This window comes from Monodelphis domestica, chromosome 4, assembly GCF_027887165.1.
Source record: "Monodelphis domestica isolate mMonDom1 chromosome 4, mMonDom1.pri, whole genome shotgun sequence".
NCBI lineage: Eukaryota > Metazoa > Chordata > Mammalia > Didelphimorphia > Didelphidae > Monodelphis > Monodelphis domestica.
The window spans coordinates 351,987,165-352,007,929 of record NC_077230.1 but is presented as its reverse complement, the minus strand read 5'-3'; the positions used below and the strand labels follow the sequence as shown (position 1 = coordinate 352,007,929).

Genomic DNA, 20,765 nt, shown 5'->3' with positions numbered 1-20,765 from the left:
GATTCCTATGTCCCAAGAATTGATGGGGTCAGCAATGGAGAAACAAAACTATTGAAGAATCAAGTAGTGAGTTTTTTGACTTCATATATTCAGTCTATCAAATGGGAGAGCATTAAATCCTTTCATTTGCCTCAGTTTAATCTGAGACTCTGGCTTTTATGGATATTCAGGAAGCCAAGATTTTTATGCATCTTAACTTAATTGAACTTTCCATTTTTCTTTTATGTGCCACAAATCACTGAGTAAATCACTTGACCTCTCTAACTTGAGTCTTCCAGCAAGGTGAAGGGTTTGAATGTCATTTCATGAGATAGCATTAAGTTACCCTATAGATGTAATAATATCTACTGTTAAAATTTCCTTTTTACTTTCTTTGCTTCTTTTTTCTCTTTTTCTTTCTTTTTCTACTTTTTATCTCTCATTCTTTCTTTCTTTCTCTCTCTTTCTCTATTTTTTTTCATCCTTCTACATTGAAGATCCTAATCAGAAAACTTATCATACGTTTTGAAAATTCTAAAGCATTATTCCTGTACTGGGTTGTCATATACATGTGTAAAACTGATTTACCTTACATTACACAACTCTTAATGGTCTCTTTTTAAATTCTTTTCTGCTTTCTAACTTTTAATTTTTTTCATCCTCATTATTGGGTTGTCAGTTTTCATTTCCATAATTCACAAGGTTCCTTCCTTTATCAGAACTCCAATATACTTTCTGCCTTTTAATTTGCTGTTCATGAATTATTATGAATTTGAAAGTGAGATAACAAAGCTAATTAAGTTTTACATAAATAATAATAATTAGGCTCTGAATGATTGACTGTATTTAATTCTATTATTAAAGCTTAAAAGCCACAATGCAGGGATTTTTTGACATTCACTTTTGTGGCCCAGAGTTTACTGTTTCCAATTTCCTTATTTCTGGCCATACTTTGGATAGTTGAAATTTTTGGATGTGACTACAGAATAAGGTAAATGTTGTAATAACACAATTGTAGACTCTAAATGTTGAAAGAAAACATAGAAATAATTTGATTAAATTTCCTATTTAGAATAAATATTACTATTGCTATTATTTGAGGCAATCTGTATCATTTTGCTAACATAACAGTGGAATCAAAAGTCTAAATTAAAAGAACAGAAATCCTCAAACATGCTCTGTAAATAAGAGTAATTTTCATGATCATTTTTAGAGAACCATCATGCTGAGGGATGTAAAATGTATGATATGATAGTACAGAAGTCCTCTTTGGTCTTTTCTCCTCATGCTTCTGGTACTTCCATCTGGAGTTAAGCAGAATAAATCTTTCTTTATTGAAATGATATCCCTTTAAATATTTGAACGCAGCTTAGTTTGCTTCCTCAGTCATTTTATTTCCCATTTTAAAATTCCCTTAATTTTCTTAGCTTCTCCACTTATGGTCAAATCTTCACAATGTTCAACCCATGTTTCCATTTTCTGACTCTTTCTTCATGAGCACCATCACAGGTATACCTAAGTGGATAATATTCATTAACATGCTTTCTGACTATTTTCTGCTGGTGGTTGAATTGGAGTATGAAAAGAAGGCAGAAGTTGGTAGCTTAGTAGTACCCTTTGTGGAATATTCAGGTATTTGCCATCAGTATCCTTATGTTCCTACCATTCTCTTTACTATTGCAGGTTGGAATCTTTTCCATTTGAATGATGCCTCCTCAATCCATCTTGTTGCTTTTGCCAAATACTACAATCATATCTTTGACATTTCTGCTAACAGGAATTCCTGGCCTGGAAGCTTCCCACTTATGGGTTTCTATACCCTTCTGCTTCCTCTATGCCATTGCCATCTCTGGGAATAGCATGATCTTGTTTGTCATCCTCACCAATCAAAGCCTTCATGAACCCATGTACTATTTGCTCTCTATGCTATCAGTCACTGACATGTGCCTGTCCCTCTCCACTATGCCCACTACTCTAGGTGTTCTCTGTTTTAATATTCAGGAAATTGGTTGGAATGCCTGTATTAGCCAAATGTTCTTCATTCATTTCCTTACGGTCATGGAGTCATCAGTGCTCTTGGCTATGGCCTTTGACCGCTACATTGCTATATGTAACCCTCTGAGGTATACCACTATCCTCACTCCAACCAGAATCATCCAGATTGGACTCATAATTATGGGAAGAGGAATTCTGGTTGTGATTCCCCTCCTTCTCCTTCTTAATCGTCTTTCTTTCTGTAGGGATAATATTCTCTCTCACTCCTATTGTTACCATCCTGATGTGATCAAATGTTCCTGCTCTAATATCAGGGTCAACAGCATCTATGGACTTTTTGCTCTCCTTTCTACCTCTGGTTTGGATGCTCCTTTGATTGGCCTCTCTTATGTGTTGATCCTTCATTCTGTGCTCAACATCGCATCCCCAGAGGAACGATACAAGGCATTTAGCACTTGCATCTCCCATATAGGCGCTGTGGCTGTTTTCTACATTCCCCTCATTGGACTCTCTGCTGTTCATAGGTGGGGAAAGAAAGCACCTCCATTTGTTCACACTTTGATGTCTAATGCTTTCCTCCTTCTGCCCCCTGTGCTAAACCCAATTATCTATAGTGTGAAGACCAAACAGATTCGAAGGGCTATCCTCAAGGTTTTTCTGAAGAAAGGCTATTAAAACTGAACCAACAGAACTGTAAGTGAGCTCCTATGGGAAAAAGGACAAATATAAAGTTATTTGGATGGGGACTAATGGTCTTCTTCAAACAAATAACTTTAACTTGGATCCCAGATTTATAGATCATGATCATGGAATCATGGGATTTAACTAAAATAAATTCAACCTCAAAGAGGCTTATGAGATGAAGGGTTATGGAAAAGAGACCACATTAGCAGAAAAAGAAAAACAAACTTAGATATAATTGGAATCCAAAATCTTTCAAATATTTGTCAATTTGGTTCCAAAAAAAGGAAATGTGTAAATTTAGTGATGGTTAATTCATTCAGAAAACATGAACTTAATAAATATTAGTTTGGAGTCTCCTATGCACAGCAATAAAAATCAAATGTTTGGCACCCCTGAAAGGGTGATTGTGAACCTTTGGAAATTTATCCTCTATGGGTCTCATTCCTAAACCAAAATTCAAGTTTAAGAAGAAAAAGAGAGTGGAGCAGCACTGAAAATTTCTCTAGGTTTCTTTACAGCAAAAGCAAAAGCTTATTAATGGAAAAGAAAAATAAATATTAAAATGCATTTTTAGCTAAAACTATTGTATAATAATCTCACAGTAATCCGACAGAAAGTTTTTATAGAAGCAAAGAACTGGAAACAAAATGCCTGTCCACTTTTGGGAGAATCATACAATAAAAATTGATATAAAAATGTAATGGGATGTTATCTCTCCATAAGAAACAATGAAAACAAGAAATTCAGAGAAATATGGGATTTGTAGAAACTGATGGAAAGTGAATTTGAACCAGAAAAATATATAGAGAGATTTAACTCTGTAAGTGGACAATAAAACAAAACTGACTTCAAAAAATAAGAAAAAAGAAAAAAAATAAATCCATCCTCCATAGAATGCTAGAAAGTTTTGAACTTGCCAGTATAAGCAAAGTTCTTAAATATTTTATAGTATCTCATACACCTGTAAAGATTGTACTAAGAATGAGGCTGAATACTGTTCTATATTGAAAGGCTATTTGCAAAGTGAATGAACAGAAATTGAAGAAAAATGTATACAGTAACAGCAATATTATCACGATAATCTATTAAGAAAAAACAATGACCAATCAGCAATTTGGATCAATGCAATGATCCATCACAATTCCAAAGGACATTTGATGAAAAGTAAGTCTCACTTCCACAGGTAACTGATGGAGTTGGAGTACAGATTGAAGAATTTTTCCTCTTTTTTTCTTTTCTTTTCTTTTCAAAATAAAATTTTTAAAAATAAGAAATGTCATTAATGCAATTCCTTTTTTAAGGTGTAATGGATCCAGGGGGGTGGGTGGAAGGAGGATAAGATTATTTAGAGGAAGATACCCCTATCATGGTCTTGAATATATTCCAGAAGAACACACAAAAAAGATGACCTTGAGCCTTACAGGGAGAAGAGAAGAGAACAGAAGATAAGTTTCCTAGACTGGGTTGGAGAAGTCATAAAACTTGGACTAGCAGATCAGGAAAAAGACTGAGTTCTTAATTTTCTATTACTGATATTTTTTAACTCTAAACATATGCATGTAGAAAACATTCATCATATAGTGTTTTTTTGTACATACATGTTGGGTAGGGGAAAAGAAAGATGAGAAAGATCAATTGGAATAAATTCCTTAAGAGACTGAGAGCAACATGTTATGAGTGCAAGGGTTAAAATGGTGACGAGGGTCCTTTTGGCTTTATCTCTTCCAATGGGGGAACTCAGAACTAAGCAGGGGACATAGATTAAAACATGAAACAGAAAAAAAACCTAAAAATAATTCACATACCTATAGAGCTTTTATTAAAACCACCATGTAAATTAGGATGTATAAGTACTTTTGTACCAATTTTATGGATGACAAAAATGAAGCCAGAGAGATTAACTGACATTGTAAAGCAGCTAGCAAGTATTGGGGGCAGGATTAAAACTCATGTCTCTTCCCAATTCAAATCTAGGATTTTTCCCACTACACATGATTCATAGGACAGTTAGGGCAGCCTTAAGTATGTTAGATACATTGTGTTTTAAGATGTCAGATCAATGAGGGTAAAATGTCTTAGGGATGTTTGTTTCAAGAAACAACTCTAATTTCAGCCAACTTAAATTCCAGGCAAAGAAGGTTATTATGATAAAATAGTGGAGAGCCAAGAATAGAAGGACATTCTCAGGGGAGAGGGGAACTAAGTTTCTTCTAGTTGGGAAATAGATCTTCACTCACTGCTAGTTAGAATTGTATGGATTATTGTTTTATTATTATGAACAAGTACTTGGCATTGTAAACCTTAAAATTTCTTAGTCTTGTGAATGTTGGAAATTTCACCATTGGAATGTGAACCCCATTGGCAAGGGAGGTTCCTCCTCCTCCCTTCTTAAGATTACTTTAGGCAGAAACCTTTTGCTGAACAATGGAAAGGGCTGCAGCATAGATCAAAATTTAATTATTCCAATCTCCACCCTACTCAGGGTAACAGGATTTAGGAAGGGCTGTAGCAAAGGATCAAGATTTAATTATTTGAGAATATGACCTTCAACAGACATGTGCAAAGCCACAGACCTCTGGGCGGTCCTGGGTTAAGGTAGAGTCACCATTGGCACAGGGAAGACATGGACAGTGATTGGTAGATGTGAGAACTGAGGGGAGGCTTCCTTAAAGATAGCGGGGTCTGAGGACTAAGGGTGGTTGGTTGGAGAGGTTTTGGCTCTGAGAGGTTGTGTTCTGAGAAGTTTTGCTCTGAAGGAAGCTGGAGGTGGAGGCCCCTGAGACTGTTTCTCCATTTTGGTCACATGAGTGATAGGGACTGATCTCTTTTCTTTGCCTCAGCTATCTAAGGGCTAGAGCCTTTTGGCCCAGTCTAAACAGAGAGGGTATTTAAGCCCTATTCCCTTCTCTTTCCTTTCTCTCTCTCTCTCTCTCTCTCTCTCTCTCTCTCTCTCTCTCTCTCTCTCTCTCTCTCTCTCTAATACCTTTCTTCCTCCTGTTTGTAATTAAACTCCATAAAAGGTTGACTGCTGACTTGAGTTTTCATTAAGGAATTACATAGCTGAATTCCTTGGCGACTTTAAATTAATATATATCAGTCTTTTAAAGTGATTTCCTTGTCACAGCATACAAACATGCTTGGAGACAGGATATAAATACAGGGCATTCTACTGCCCTTGGGAAAGGGGTCTAGACCTTGAGAATGTGGACAACAAAGAAGATTTAATGAGAATGAGAAAGAGTCTTAAAACCATTGAGCTTACATGCTGAACTTTAGGAAAAAGTCAAAATTGAGACCAAATGGAAATGTAAAAGATATGAAAGTCATGTTATACTGAAGTCCATGAGATCTGTTCATAGGTTTTCTTTCTTCTTAAATAATATAAAGATACTTTAATCAGGGCCAGGCTGAGGAGTTGGTTAGATGACCATAGGCCCATCATTCCAAGAAGCATTATTAGTCAGAACTAGCTAGATTAGAAGTTTGTTGATTTAAAATGTTCAAATTTTGAACACAACTATTCTGTATTCTTTAAGTTGGCCTTAGTTTGTTTAATTTAATTTAGTTGCTTATTTCCAATGTATAAGGGGATATATATATATATACATATATATATACCACTGCTTGAGTCAATGGAAGTTGAGAGTATGATGAAGTCTAGTGACCAAGTTGAAGAAGAAGACATGAAGCAAAAGGATGAGAAAAATGATATGCTCCTGACAACTCAGGGCTACAAGCACTGAAGTGGGGAATCAAGTAAGATGGATAAGAATGATGTGTATACAAATTTGCTTGTATCTGGCTTCCTATTTCCTCCCAGAATGTGATGTGCCTGAAACTATAAGCAAATTAGGTGAACACAGAACAGTATACATGTCAGATCTTTGGGAAAGAAAAGACTTTAAAACCAAGCAAGAGCTAGAAAAAAATAACAAAATGTAAAATACATAATTTTGATTACATCAAATTAAAAAGTTTTTTTTGTACAAACAAAACCAATGTAACCAAAATTAGAAGGGAAGCAACAAATTGGGAAACAATCGTCATAACAAAAACCTCTGACAAAGGTCTAATTAGTCAAATTTATAAAGAGCTAAACCAATTGTATAAAAATCAAGCCATTCTCCAATTGATAAATGGGCAAGGGACATGAATAGGCAATTTTCATTTAAAGAAATCAAAACTATTAATAAGCACATGAAAAAGGGTTGTAAATCATTTATAATCAGAGAAATACAAATCAAAACAACTCTTGAGGTATCACCTCACACCTAGCAGATTGGCTAACATGATAGCAAAGGAAAGTAATGAATGCTGGAGGGGATGTGACAAAGTTCAGACATTAATGCATTGCTCGTGGAGTTGTGAATTGATCCAACCATTCTGGAGGGCAATTTGGAACTATGCCCAAAGGGCAATAAAGGACTGTCTGCCCTTTGATCCAGCCATAGCACTGCTGGGTTTGGACCCAAAAGAGATAATAAGGAAAAAGACATGTACAAAAATATTCATAGCTGCACTCTTTGTGGTGGCAAAACAAGGGGATGTCCTTCAATTTGGCAATAGCTGAACAAATTGTGGTATATGTTGGTGATGGAATACTACTGTGCTCAAAGGAATAATAAAGTGGAGGAATTCCATGCAAACTGGAATGACCTCCAGGAATTGATGCAGAGTGAAAGGAGCAGAGCCAGAAGAACATTGAACATAGAGACTGATACACTGTGGTACAATCAAATGTAATGGACTCCTCCATTAGTGGCAATGCAGTGACCCTGAACAACTCAGAGGGATATACAAAAAAAACAAACACTATCCACATTCATAGGAAAAACTGTGGGAGCAGAAACACAGAAGAAAAGCAACTGCTTGATTACATGGGTCAAAGGGATATGGTTGGGGATGTAGACTAAATGAACATCCTAGTGCAAACACCAACAACATCGAAATAGGTTCTGATCAAGGACACATGTAATACCCAATGAAATTGAGTGTCAGCTGTGGGAAAGGTGGGGGGATGAGAGGAAGGGAAATAATAAAACCAAGGAATAATGTTTTAAATTGACTAAATAAATTAACTTAAATTTTAAAAAGTTCTAAAAATTAAAAAAAAAAAAGAATGTGATGTGCCTGGATAAAATCCCCAAAGTGTTTATATCTGATTTCCTTGGGAGGGTTGGCTATATTCCCCCAAGAAAAAAGTTAGGCACACAGGAGAGGCATAGTCATGGAAAGAATGTGAATTGTTCTATAGAAAATTTTTAATCATTATTTAAAAACTATTTTTTCTCTTTGAATCTTGAATAATTATGATTTTTTTAAAACCTATTAATTAATGTTATAGTAAGTGTTAGTCTATGGTAAATGATAAATGCAAATATTGAATTACTTAGACTGATTCTAATAATTATAAACATATAAGCAATGACAGGCCATATTTTCCAGTGGCTTCTCTCATTCTGACACTGTTAAACATATAAATAATCATGGATTCTTATTGGATGAGGTTCTGGCTGATGGATCATTTCCAGGACCTCTAATTCAGATTATCAGCCAATGTCTTGTTTTGATTAGAAAGTTCCTCCATTTTAATCTAGTAATAGAAAACTTTTCAAGGAATTTTTCCAACTCCTCCAGCTCTGATTAGAAATGTCAACCCCACCCCCATTATTTGTATTGATTACCTCTTGTCAACGAAGCCCACCTTTAATGTATAAAATTTATTCCTTAGAGTGTATTGCAAGTGGAGATTTTTCCCCTGTACCTGACTCCCTCATAGGAGTAAGTCTGGCCCTGTATGGGTAAAAGCTCTGTATTTCTGAGTTGCCATATAGTGTGTGTGCTTCCCCATCCCCCTGAGCTTTCTGTAATAAAAATAACAAAGATCATGCTTACCCTAGCTTCTTGAATATCATTTATTTGTGAATCTTTGATCCAACCTGAGTCATGAGATCAAAGCACTCCTATCTTCATTTTTCTCCAACATTTACAAACTCTTATTATGTGAATGGTAAACAAGAAAAGCATGGTAATTTTGGAGCTTACACTGAACACCCACAAATTAGACAAGACTTTTGCAATCTCTTAGTCCAAATTATAAATGAGCAAGCTTCCTCTGTACAAAATGTTAAATATTTTATCACTGCCCTCTCATTAGTTTCTCATAGCAACTCTGCAAATAGGTGCTTTATATTATCCTAATTTCATAGTTGACAGAACCCAAAGAGGTTGTGATTTACCCAGGTTCACACAGTTAGTATCTGGGATTGGATTTGAACTCATCTTCCTGACTCTAGAACTGATGCTCTATACGATAAGCTGTCTAATTGCTTCAGAAGTTAACTCAAAGTCTAAGGGAGAGGAGGGAAGATAAGATTAAAATATGATTAGATAAAGAGTAATGCCTTTTTTCTACAGATTAAAAGTCTTAATCAAGTCCTTTAAACTCATCCTTTAGCAAGTCATTTTGCCATCTTGGTTGTTTTCTGGATATACTTTCCAGTTTATTATTATGCTTCTCCACATATTGTTACAGAATTTAATACAATATGAAAATATGGCTGAACAAAGGAGGTGGCAACGAGGGCCATGATATCTCTTGCCCTAAATATTCTGATTCTGTGGAGAAGGAAGTACAATTGTTAACCTTACTGCCTTTTAACAGATAATGAAAATAAAGTATTGAGAGGCTTTATAACTGTTTCAGAGTAAGGACATATTAGAGGCAGTAATTAAGAATATTTTTTTTGAGAGAGAGTTTGGGCTGTCATTTCACACTGTGGATTCACATTGACTTTGCATTTCACTAAAACTTGATGATGCTTTTCATTCAAATTGCTTTGAAGTCAAGACTTTTTATTTATACAATTTATACAATATACATTTATACATCCTATTTATACAATTGATATTTTTAGCCTAAGTGTAGAACATACTTGTCTTTATTAGCTTTCCTATTCTTAAACCCATTTGGTCATATGGTGTCAGTTAAGTTTCTATTTAGATCCCAAATTTAGGTATTTAATAAATGTTTAATTTTCTTCTTTGACAGTCATTTGATCCATACTGTTATCCAAATCCTTAGTAGCTCAACTAACCAAGGAAAGATTCTTGAAAATTCTACTATATACTTTCTTATAGGTTCATATCAATCGATTATTTTTTTAAATTGGGAGATTATATGGGCATGAAAAAAGGGATTGAAAGTTACTGTGTTGGGGGAATTTGACTTCATTCAATGTATTGTAAAATTTTCTCTCTACAAAGCAGATTAACCATGTCATTAATAGGGATTGAATGATTATCTATCTATCTATCTATTGTAAAATTGATATTTGAACTCTGGACTTCAATCCCCACAAGTCCTTGCTCCACTTCCCCAAAATGCTTTGTAATCTCACGGAATTCTGAGGTGGGCTAGATTGAGAAGGTACTTAAGCTGATTGCAAAGGCTTTTGAGCTCTTCTCTCTTTTTGGACTTCCGTTTTGGAGCAGACGTGGCTCTTTCCATAATGTAGGTGAGGTCTTGTCTAGGCCTCTGGCCTAGGCATGTGTTTTTTTCTTACTTGTATATTCTTTAATCCTTAATCCTTAATAAACCTCTAAAAAATATAATACTCCTTGCAGAGAGAAACTAATTTCTACCTGCCTCAGTCTCCCCTAAATTTTAATCTTTACACTATCTATCTATCTATCTATCTATCTATCTATCTATCTATCTATCTATCTATCTATGTCTTTCCATTCATTTATCAGTCATCTCCCAGATTTTCCGTGTGGGCTTTTACCCTTTTCCTTTGTATGGCCTTAATCTTGTTATATTTTACAACTTCTTTCAGATAACAAAATGTTACCCATAATAAGCATATGAAGAACCTTGCCAGTGAAGACAGGATGATATATTGGAAAGAAAATTGATTATATGATAATAGGGCTGGGGTTACACTGCTTACAATCTCTATAACTTTGGTCAGGTCAATAAAATTTTTGTTCTTCATTTTTGATAAAAGTAAAGATTTTAAATAGCTTCAAGCTCCATTTCAATGCATTTTTTTCAAATTAATTTAGTTTACGAAGGTTGTCTTCCATAAGAGTGAAGGTAGCTCTTTGTGTGTTTAAATATATGTACTTATTGTCTCATTTAATAGGATATAAGCTTCTTGAGGAAAAGATTTGCTTCATTCTTTGTATTTGTATCCCCAGCATCTGAAAAGAGTACCTGATAACAGAATCTCAATAAGTGTTTCTTGCTGGATTGTCAAGTAATTATATCAATTATATATTCCAACCAATTATGTGAAATTTCATTCACTAATATAGTTTGGAAACAAATCCTAAAATATTATGGTTTGTACTTTACATAAAGATTTTTTTGGCTATGTATTTTTTTCTGTTCCATTTGTTCTTTCCTAATTAATTTCTTTAAGTACCTTTTTTTTTTTTTGTTTCAGGTGGGGGGAGAGAGTTGTAGAACAAAGCCATGCAAGTGACATGGTGTTTGGACTTCTGAAATAGATCAAAAACTGAATTTGGAGAGTATGGTTTTTTCACATTTTGGAGAAATTTATGACTTTTTACACTTAAATTTAATTTAGTTTCTAAGTTACATGTAAAGAGAAATTACACTTATTCTTTTTAATTTTTAGTTTGAAATATTATCCCTCCCTCCCTTCTCTCCCTTCTCCTTGAGAAGACAAGCAACTTGAGGTAGATGATACATGTGCAGTCAGGAGAAAACACTTATTATTATCCATATTGCATAAGAAAATACAGATGAAAAATACAAGAATAATAAAGTAACAAAAGTATACTTCAATCCATAACCTGATACCCCTAGTTCTTTCTCTGGAAGTGGATAGCATTTCTTTTTAATCATAAGTCCTTTGGAATTATCTTGGATCTCTATTCCTGAGAATACCTAGTTATTCACAGTTGATCATCACATAAGATTGTTGTGACTGTATACAATGTTCTCCTGATTCTCCACATTTCATTTTATATCCATTTAGGTTTTACTAGGCTTTTCTGAAAACATCCTTCCTGTCATTTCTCATAATACAATAGTATTCTTTCACAATCATATTCCACACCTTATTCAGCTATTTCTCAAATGATAAGTATCCCCTCAATTTTCAATTCTTTGCTACTACCCACAAAAACAACTGCTATAATTATTTTGCCCACTTCATCGTTTCATTTTCCTTTTATCTCTTTTGGATACAGACAATGGAACTGCTGAGTCAAAAGGTATGCATAGTTTTATAACCTTTTGGGCATAGTTCCAAATTGTTCTTCAGAATGGTTAGATCAGTTCAAAACTCCAACAATAGTACATTAGTGTTTCAATTTTTCCACATCCCCTCCAAAGTTTGTTATGTTCCTTTCTGTCATATTAGCCAATTTAATTGATGTGTAGTAATACATCATAGTTGTTTTCATTTACATAATGATTTATAGCATTTTTGTATAACTCTAATTTCTGAAACCACCTGCTGATATCCCTTGAACATTTATCTACTGAGGAATGACACATATTCTTTTAATTTTTACCCCATCATTTATATTTTTGAAAAATGAAGCCTTTATCAGAGAACCTCACTATAAATCCCTCTTCATAAATGTACTCCTAGTTTCCTGCTTTCCTTCTAATCTTGCTTGCATTGGTTTTGTTTGGGCAGAACTATTCTATTTTAATAAATCAGAATTATTTTTTCCATCTTATAATGTTCTCTATCTCTTGTTTTATCATAAATTCTGACATTATCCATAAATCTGACAGGAAACATCTTCCATGTACCCCTAATTTGCCAATGACATCACACTTTATATTGAAATCTTTATGTCTAAACCCATTTTGACCTTATTTCAGTATTTGGATGAAATGTTGGTCTACACAATTGAGGAAACTTTGGAGGTCAATTTCCAGATCAAGACATTGTTTTTCATTCTACTTCTGAGAAGCAGGATCAATAACAATTAGGTATTAAAGATGAATGGTACCAAACAGTAAAATCCATAGATTAAAAGATAAGCACAGTGTAACTTGCAAGACAAAGCAAAGTAAATGTAATGATCAGAGATGTAAGAAAGTACATATGGTAGTGAGTGGGACTTGGTGACATAGACGTAAGGTTGGTGCAAGGCTAAAGGGAAGGTGAGCATTTCCCTGGCTTTGGCTGTGGAATTGTTAAGACAAAGGAAAATCATCTAAATCAACTTGTCTCTAAAATATATTTTAATGTGACTGAGATTTTCAATATAAATATCTACAATATTCTCTCTAGGGCATTCTTCTCCCTCTTGAGTGGGGACTTTAAAATTAATTACTTGTCACCTCCCACTTTGTAGCACTGTTCCTTGACACAGATAGGATAAATCATTTTAATCCTCTTTGAGGGTATAAAAGCTTTTTTTTTTCCTTTTCAGGGCAAGGAAGCCTTATAATGCAAACTATCCAAGCAACCGGTAGCAACATAAAGACATATAAGTCAATAAGTAAAGTTGCAGTCAACTTTAGAGCCACATTCTTGTAAGGAATATCAGAGAGATGCAGCCCTCTGTGAAGCCCCCAGATTGTACATATCTTTCTATTTCAGCTTCAATTTCAGAATGCCAGCAGGTCTCTTACGAGATAAAACTAAATCCTTTTTTCCTCAGTAGGTCTACTGAATGGCAAAGAACTGGAAACTGAATAGATGTCTATCAATTGAGGAATGACTGAACAAATTGCTATATATAATTGTAATGGAATATTATTTACCCTATGAGATATGATGAACAGAATGATTTCAGAAAAATCTTTGAAAGACTTATATGAACTAATACAGAGTGAGGTGTACAGGAGTACCCAGTAACAATAGCATTGTACAGTGATCATTTGTGAATGACTGGGCTATTCTGAGCAACACAGTGATTCAAGACAATTCTGAGGGATTTATGAAAAAAATGCTATCTGCTTCCAGAGAAAAAACTGATTAATGGATACTGAAGACAGATGAAAATATACCAGTTTCCACTTTATTTCATTTCTGTGTGTTTTTAATTTTGGAATTTTGCTTTTATAGGAATATGCTTTCACAACATGACCAATATGGAACTATGTTTTGCATGATCATATATGTAGAATCCAAATCAAAATGCTTACCATCCCAGGAAGAGGAATGGAAAGAGACATTTTAGGCCTCATAATTTTAATACTTTTATTTAATAATGTTATCAAATGAAATTAGAGGGATAAAATATTTAAAATATTTAATGTCTACCAAGGTATTTTTAGGTGTCACTTTGATCTATTGGCATAGTGTGAATTTCATATTCAGTTTCAAAGCCTTCAATATCTTCTTTGCTTCACATGGAGAATTATACTTCTATAGCATACAGATGAAGCTTTATTATCATTGCATAAAAATTTCAGGAGATGAATGAGAAGTTCAATTTATTTTTTAAAGGAAACAGGTAGCTCAGGATTATCAATAAACTTCAAGTGATGAATAGCTAATTTGATTCTAAATATTTATTTTGAAAACTATCCTTAATTATATTTTATTCTTAGAGTTAAGGCTAAGAAAGATCATAATGAGATTAAATTATTATCCTAGAGAAAAGGCACATTTGATAACAAATATTCTAAATGTTGCTATATTGGTAGTGGATTTCAGTAGAAAAGAATTTTCCTATATATTCTATTATTCTGGCTACAATTAGGGTTCATTTATCTAATTTATATATTTATAAGATATAAATTAAATGAGATATAATATTACATTAATATAATATAGTATTAATATAATGCATATAACAATTTAAACTAGATAACATGTATATTGTGCACATACACATAGGCACATAGGTGTATATGCATGTATATATATTGTGGAGACACATGCTTATAGTACATGTGCACACATACAAATCTGTTCACATTTTAAATGAATATTAAAGTATTCTGTAATAGCTCCAAATTTCCTACTGTGATTCTTACCCTATCAACAACTTCTTTGTGTGTTGCTCTGTGTGAATCTGATTTTTTGGTCATATTTTTTGTCAAATATTGTGAGAAAATGTTTTTATTCATGATGATTATAGCAGATATCACATTTTAGAAATTACTCTGGTTGGGGACAACCAGGTAGCTCAGTGAATTATGAGCAAGGCCCAGAGACGGGAGGTCCTAGGTCCAAATCTCGCCTCAGACTCTTCCTATCTGTGTAAGACCAGGGAAGTCACTTCCATCATCTACCTTTTATCACTCTTTTATCTTGGTACAAATACAAAGAATTGTTTACAAGGTAGAAGGTAAGGGTTTTATTAAAAGAAAAGAAAAATTACTCTGGTATAATTTATTTGCTAGATAGATTAATGATGTCAAACAACAATAACAAGATTTTAGTTTTTTATTTATTAAATTTATTATTATATTATAATATTAGTCATTCTCGGTCACCGAGAGACTATCACTAATATTATAATATATTATTATTATAAATTTATTAAAATGTGAGTTATTATTTTTATTAATATTTACTTTCTAGTAGTAGTAATAATCTAAGTTATTCCTCTCTCACACACGGACACAGTAGAAGAGAGCCACAAACAGAAGAAACACAAGATGCCTCAGACAATAAGGAAGACAATAAAGTTGTCCATAGACAATCGGATGGGAAAATCCTATTAAACTGACAAATCACCTCAGCTTCTCTCCTCAGAGGCACCCTCTCCTGAGAATTTTCTTTTGCTTTAAGATAAAGCTTCTAGGCTTTGAAGCCACACTCATTTCTATCTCTGACTGGGGCTATGTGAGGAAGTCAGTGTGGTTTCTCCCTCATGAAGCAGATTGGTAAGTATAAGGAACAGATCTAAGAGGGATTGGAGAGAGGAAAATTGATTAGTAAGGAAATAGGAGAACTGGTCTCACATCTGGAAGTTGTTTTGGGGTAAAAGTTGGAAGTATGGGTTTAGCATTGTTCTTTCTTGCCATTCTCCTCCACCAACTCAGAAAATGTTGGATTAGGACCAAACTGCTGTTTCTAAGACCAGCAATTTTGAGAGATTCCTGTATAACAATTAGAATCCCTTATACCCTGCTAGCTACAATTCTCCCAGTCTCTTCTCACCTAAATGAGTCAGAAGGAGAAGCTCCATGCATAGCTATGCCATGACTTTGGGAACTCTTGTTAAGGTTTCTAGTTCTATTGCTGTTCAAAAGACTTCTTTGGCTTTGGCTAATGCACACAAAAAACTAAGAGAATTGAATGATCTTCTAAGGGAAACAGTCTATACTTAGAAATCTCATGCAATTTCCTTTCCTAAAGGAAGAATGCTGGAGCCTATACAACTGGAATCTTCTGTATCTTAGGGGATATAAATATGTCTACAGATCCCATTCTCCATAACATAATATAAAATGGTATTATATATACTCTAATATATGTTTTGTACAATGAGAAAAGGAAATAAGCATTTAAGTACCTACTATGTGCCATGCACTATAAAAGTGCTTTATAAATATTGTCTCATTTGATATTCAAAACAATCCTGGGAGATAGATATTGTTATAGACTCCATTTTAACATTGAGGGAACTTAAAGAACTTGCCTGGGGTCACACAGCTAGCAAGAATCTGAGGTCATATTCAAACTCCAATATTCCTGACTACAAATCCAGTGCTCTATTCACTGCCACCTAGCTGCCACTAAGCAATGAAGAGCTCTGGAGTTCAAATCAGAATCCAAAATGTGACCTTACTTAAATCCAGACCTTCAAAAGTTGTCTGAAACCTCAGAATAAATAGAAATGTTATAATAATAGTTGTTAAATTGGTAGCCTTCAGTTCTAACAAAACTGAGTTAGGGCTAAGCCAGATTAAAATGTAATTGGGAAATGTTTAACAAAATAAATTAAATTATAATACATCATAAATAACTTCAATTTGTTGTTTTCTAAGTCTATATAGTGCCTGAAATTATTGTTATTATTTTAGTATGACACCACTAAAGTGTTACTTGAAAGACATTTGTGTAAAACATTTATAAAAATGTAAATTTAAGAGAAAATCAAGTAAAATATATACTTATACATATATGTGTATTTATATGTATATAGATGTATATGTGGATAGATATAGATATTTTTAATCTGATTCCTACTCTCTGGAATCACACAAAACCACCCTTCTCCTTTATTTATATGGCCAGTCTCCTGACATTTGAAGACTGCTATCATGTTCCTGCTAAAAACTAATCAGCCCCATTTATTTAATTATTGTCTATAATGTCTTTTCCCAGACCACTCCAACCAAGTTTTTCTTTCCTAGAAACCAAATTCTATCACTGTCCCCCCAAACAACTAAAATTTTTCACAATATTCAATAAAAACAACAGGAACCCCTAACTATATATGGTGATCTTAATATTTGTTGACATTAAGATTAATAATAATAATGTAGAAAAATCTGCTTCTTTGATTTCTTTTCTAATTGTTCTGGGTAAAAGATGAATAAGGTGAATCCATTTTCTACATGACAGCCATCTAAATACTTGAATTTGGGAAAGAACTGAATTCAAATCTAGTCTATAAATTGAAAACTATGTGAAAACAGAAAAATTATTTCACATCACTGAGACTGTTTCCTCATTTGGAAATAGTGATATGATATCGTTAACTTTTATCTCAGATATTTGTTGTCAAATTAAAAGAGAAAATAATTTTCAAAGCACTTTCAAAAGTTTAAAGCATTGTGTAATATAATCGTGCTTTTATTGATACTAGGTTAATAGATAGAAGTTTAAACAGTTTGGGGAAAAGTTCCCCATCTGCTATTATTCTTTTGTATTTAATGTTCAAGGAAATAACAACTTAGTAAGCGTCTATGATCCATATAAAGCTACAAGATCATGAGATAAATGGATTTTGGTAGTTAAGTTTAACTTAAGTTAAACTTGTTAAGTAAATTAAGTAAACTTAAGTTAAAATTAACTACCAAAACCCATTTATCTCATGATAATTCAATTTTTTAAACTCATCAAAATTATCTTTGCTAAATTCCAGTAACATAAATGAAAATGAATAAATGAAAATTCAATTTTTTTAACTCATCAAAATTATCTTTGCTAAATTCCAGTAACATAAATGAAAATGAATGAATGAAAAAGCATTTATCTAATATTTACTATGTTTCAGATACTCTGATAATTACTGGGTATATAAATACAATAACAAAATCTCTACCCTCAAGGAGACTACATTTTAATGAAGAAGAAAACACATGAAGGAGAGCTAGATAGGGGAGGGTGACATGGTTTGGACATAACCCAAGAAATGATGATGATTGATTCCACATAATATTTGATGGAAGTTTACCTAGTGTTGTACATAGTTCCAGGTCAGCTTCCACATTCTAGTGGTAGTAAGAAATGTAGAATGAACAGAGTGCAGGCCATGTGGTTGGGAAATGGCTACTACTAATTAAAAAGCTTGGTTCTATTTAAATAACTAAAAATTCAACTCCAAAATGATGGGAATGATATGGATTTCACTGTGTTTCTACACTATTCCATTTTTTACTGTTTCATCTCTAAATTTGAGAAAGAATTATACCATGTAGCTTACAGATCAAGTATTTTTTATTGCAATATTTATTTAAAATATCACATATTTGTCATAACTGTTATAATCATAATTAAATACAAATATTTTCTATAATAATTATCTAGTTCACATTCTATTTCATCTTGTATTTTTTAGTCTTGAGGACAATATTTATAATATATAAATTTGACATTTGTCCATCAAACATTCTTAACCTAACTATAGTTTAATTAGTTGTGAAAATTTTCTTTCTCTAGGTAGAATTTCTGCTATTTTCATTTAAAGACTTTCAGTGGCCTTGATTGGGTCCTTTGACATTTTTTATCCCTATATTTTGACAAATACTTAAGTTTACTTCTTGTTTCATCTAATATAGATTTTGAACTGAAGTTACTTCTCAAATTTGCCACATGTTGTCCAGAAATAAAATGTGATATGACTTGTAACTAAGGCTATTATTCACATATGAATACACATATACACAACAACAACAGCATCACAAAACAAAGCAAAACAAAATAAAATATGGTAGAAAGCTCTTGCCTATAACTGATAAGATGTTATCTATTTTTTCAGTAGGTGAAGTATTGGCTTTTACACTTTTAAATCTGTTTCATTTTACCTTGCTTTCCTCTGAAAATAGAACATAATTATAATTTTCTCCAATGTTCCCATTATATAATGGTTTTGAATAACTCTAACCTACAGATCTATAACACCCTATTTCTTTGAGTCTCAGGAAAAGATGTACTCATCAAGTTTGATGCTCACCCACTAATTTTATCACAAGAACACAAATATCTAATTGTAAGTCAAACGGAAGCATTCTTTAAATGCTACTTAGTTTTTTTGATGTCATTCTTTAGTCATGGAATGTGGAAGTAAAAACAATAATCCATTATCACCTCTACTGACATCAAAATCATGATTGCCCTTATCATTGTCATCATCATCATCACCTGAATCGCCTTTGAAATCATAATACTCTTCTTAATTCCAGTGTTACAAAAATTAATTGTATAAGAAACTAACATGATTTTTAAAAAATTAATTAAAACGAAATTAGACAAGTGAGGCAGAATTTTCTTTGAAACCTATTCCATTTATGACTCTAGAAAGGTGAAGGGGAAAACAAGGTTAGCATAAAGCATATAGAGAGAGAACTAAGAAAAAGCTGAAGAATTATATCAGGACTGTGATAAATATCCATATTTTTTTTTTCTTTTGCAGGCTGGGAACATTTTCATTTGAACATTACCTCCTCAACTGACCATGGTGGCTTTGACAAATAGCACAACATTATCACTGACCTTCTTTCTAACAGGAATTCCGGGATTGGAAGATATTCATATCTGGGTTTCTATTCCCTTTTGCTGTCTCTATGTCATTGCTCTCTCAGGAAACAGCATGATCCTATTTGTCATTATTACTGAGCAGAGTCTACATGAGCCAATGTATTATTTTCTCTTCATGTTGTCAACCACTGACATCTGCTTATCCCTATCTACTCTGCCAACCACCTTGGGTGTCTTCTGGTTCAATGCCCAAGAGATCACTTTAGATTCTTGCATCAGTCAATTATTTTTCATCCATTTTCTCACCATCATGGAATCTTCAGTGCTCTTAGCCATGTCTTTTGACCGTTTTATTGCTATTTGTGACCCTCTCAGATATAGCACAATCCTAACTCCAATCAGGATTATTCAGTTTGGACTGATGATGATACTTAGAGGTTCTGTTGTTATGACTCCAGTGCTCCTGCTTCTTAAACGCCTATCATTCTGTAAAAATAATATACTTTCACATTCTTATTGTTACCACCCTGATGTGATAAAACACTCTTGTTCAAACACCAGGCTTAATAGCATATATGGATTAATTGCAATATTATTAACATTTGGCTTAGATGCTCCTTTGATCATCCTTTCTTATGTTCTAATCATTCATTCTTTGCTTAGCATTGCATCCCCACACGAACGCCAGAAAGGCTTTAACACTTGTGTTTCTCATATTGGTGCCATTTCCATCTTCTATATACCACTTATCAGTCTGTCCAGTGTCCATAGGTGGGGTCACAAAGCACCCCCATTTGTTCACACTATGATGTCCAATGCCTTTCTCCTTCTGCCCCCTGTTCTCAATCCAATTATCTATAGCATTAAAACTAAGCAGATTCGCAAAGTCATCTGTAAAATTTTCAGAAAAATGGAAAGTAGATCAAATGTATCTCAATTTTGAGTGAATTTGTAGCTGAGGAAGAATGGTAGAGCTTAACAGCTATCCTGGGCTCGTCTCTGTGATGATCTTTTAAAGTGAATAATTCACCTTTGTTTATGAATCATAATATTAACTTCTATCTTCAACCTCAGCTTTATAGGTACTATTAGAAAATTATAGAGGATGAGGAAAGTAAATCTAATTAATATACAGTTAAGGAAAAAAAACTTCTACATAAATGTCATGGAAATAATTTTTGAAATACATTATTGGAACACAGCAGATATAATAAATGTTATTAATTA

The 20,765-nt window shown here is 33.3% G+C and overlaps 2 protein-coding genes across 2 annotated transcripts; both read left to right on the top strand.

Moving 5' to 3' along the window:
• Window positions 1-1,215: 1,215 nt before the first annotated feature.
• Window positions 1,216-3,490, top strand: LOC100019745 (olfactory receptor 51F1-like). Its single transcript, XM_001372464.4, has one exon. The coding sequence runs from the start codon at window positions 1,684-1,686 to the stop codon at window positions 2,647-2,649; it is 966 nt and encodes a 321-aa protein (XP_001372501.4). The 5' UTR covers window positions 1,216-1,683; the 3' UTR covers window positions 2,650-3,490.
• Window positions 3,491-19,515: 16,025 nt separating this feature from the next.
• Window positions 19,516-20,481, top strand: LOC100618610 (olfactory receptor 51F2-like). Its single transcript, XM_003340970.3, has one exon. The coding sequence runs from the start codon at window positions 19,516-19,518 to the stop codon at window positions 20,479-20,481; it is 966 nt and encodes a 321-aa protein (XP_003341018.1).
• Window positions 20,482-20,765: the final 284 nt, after the last annotated feature.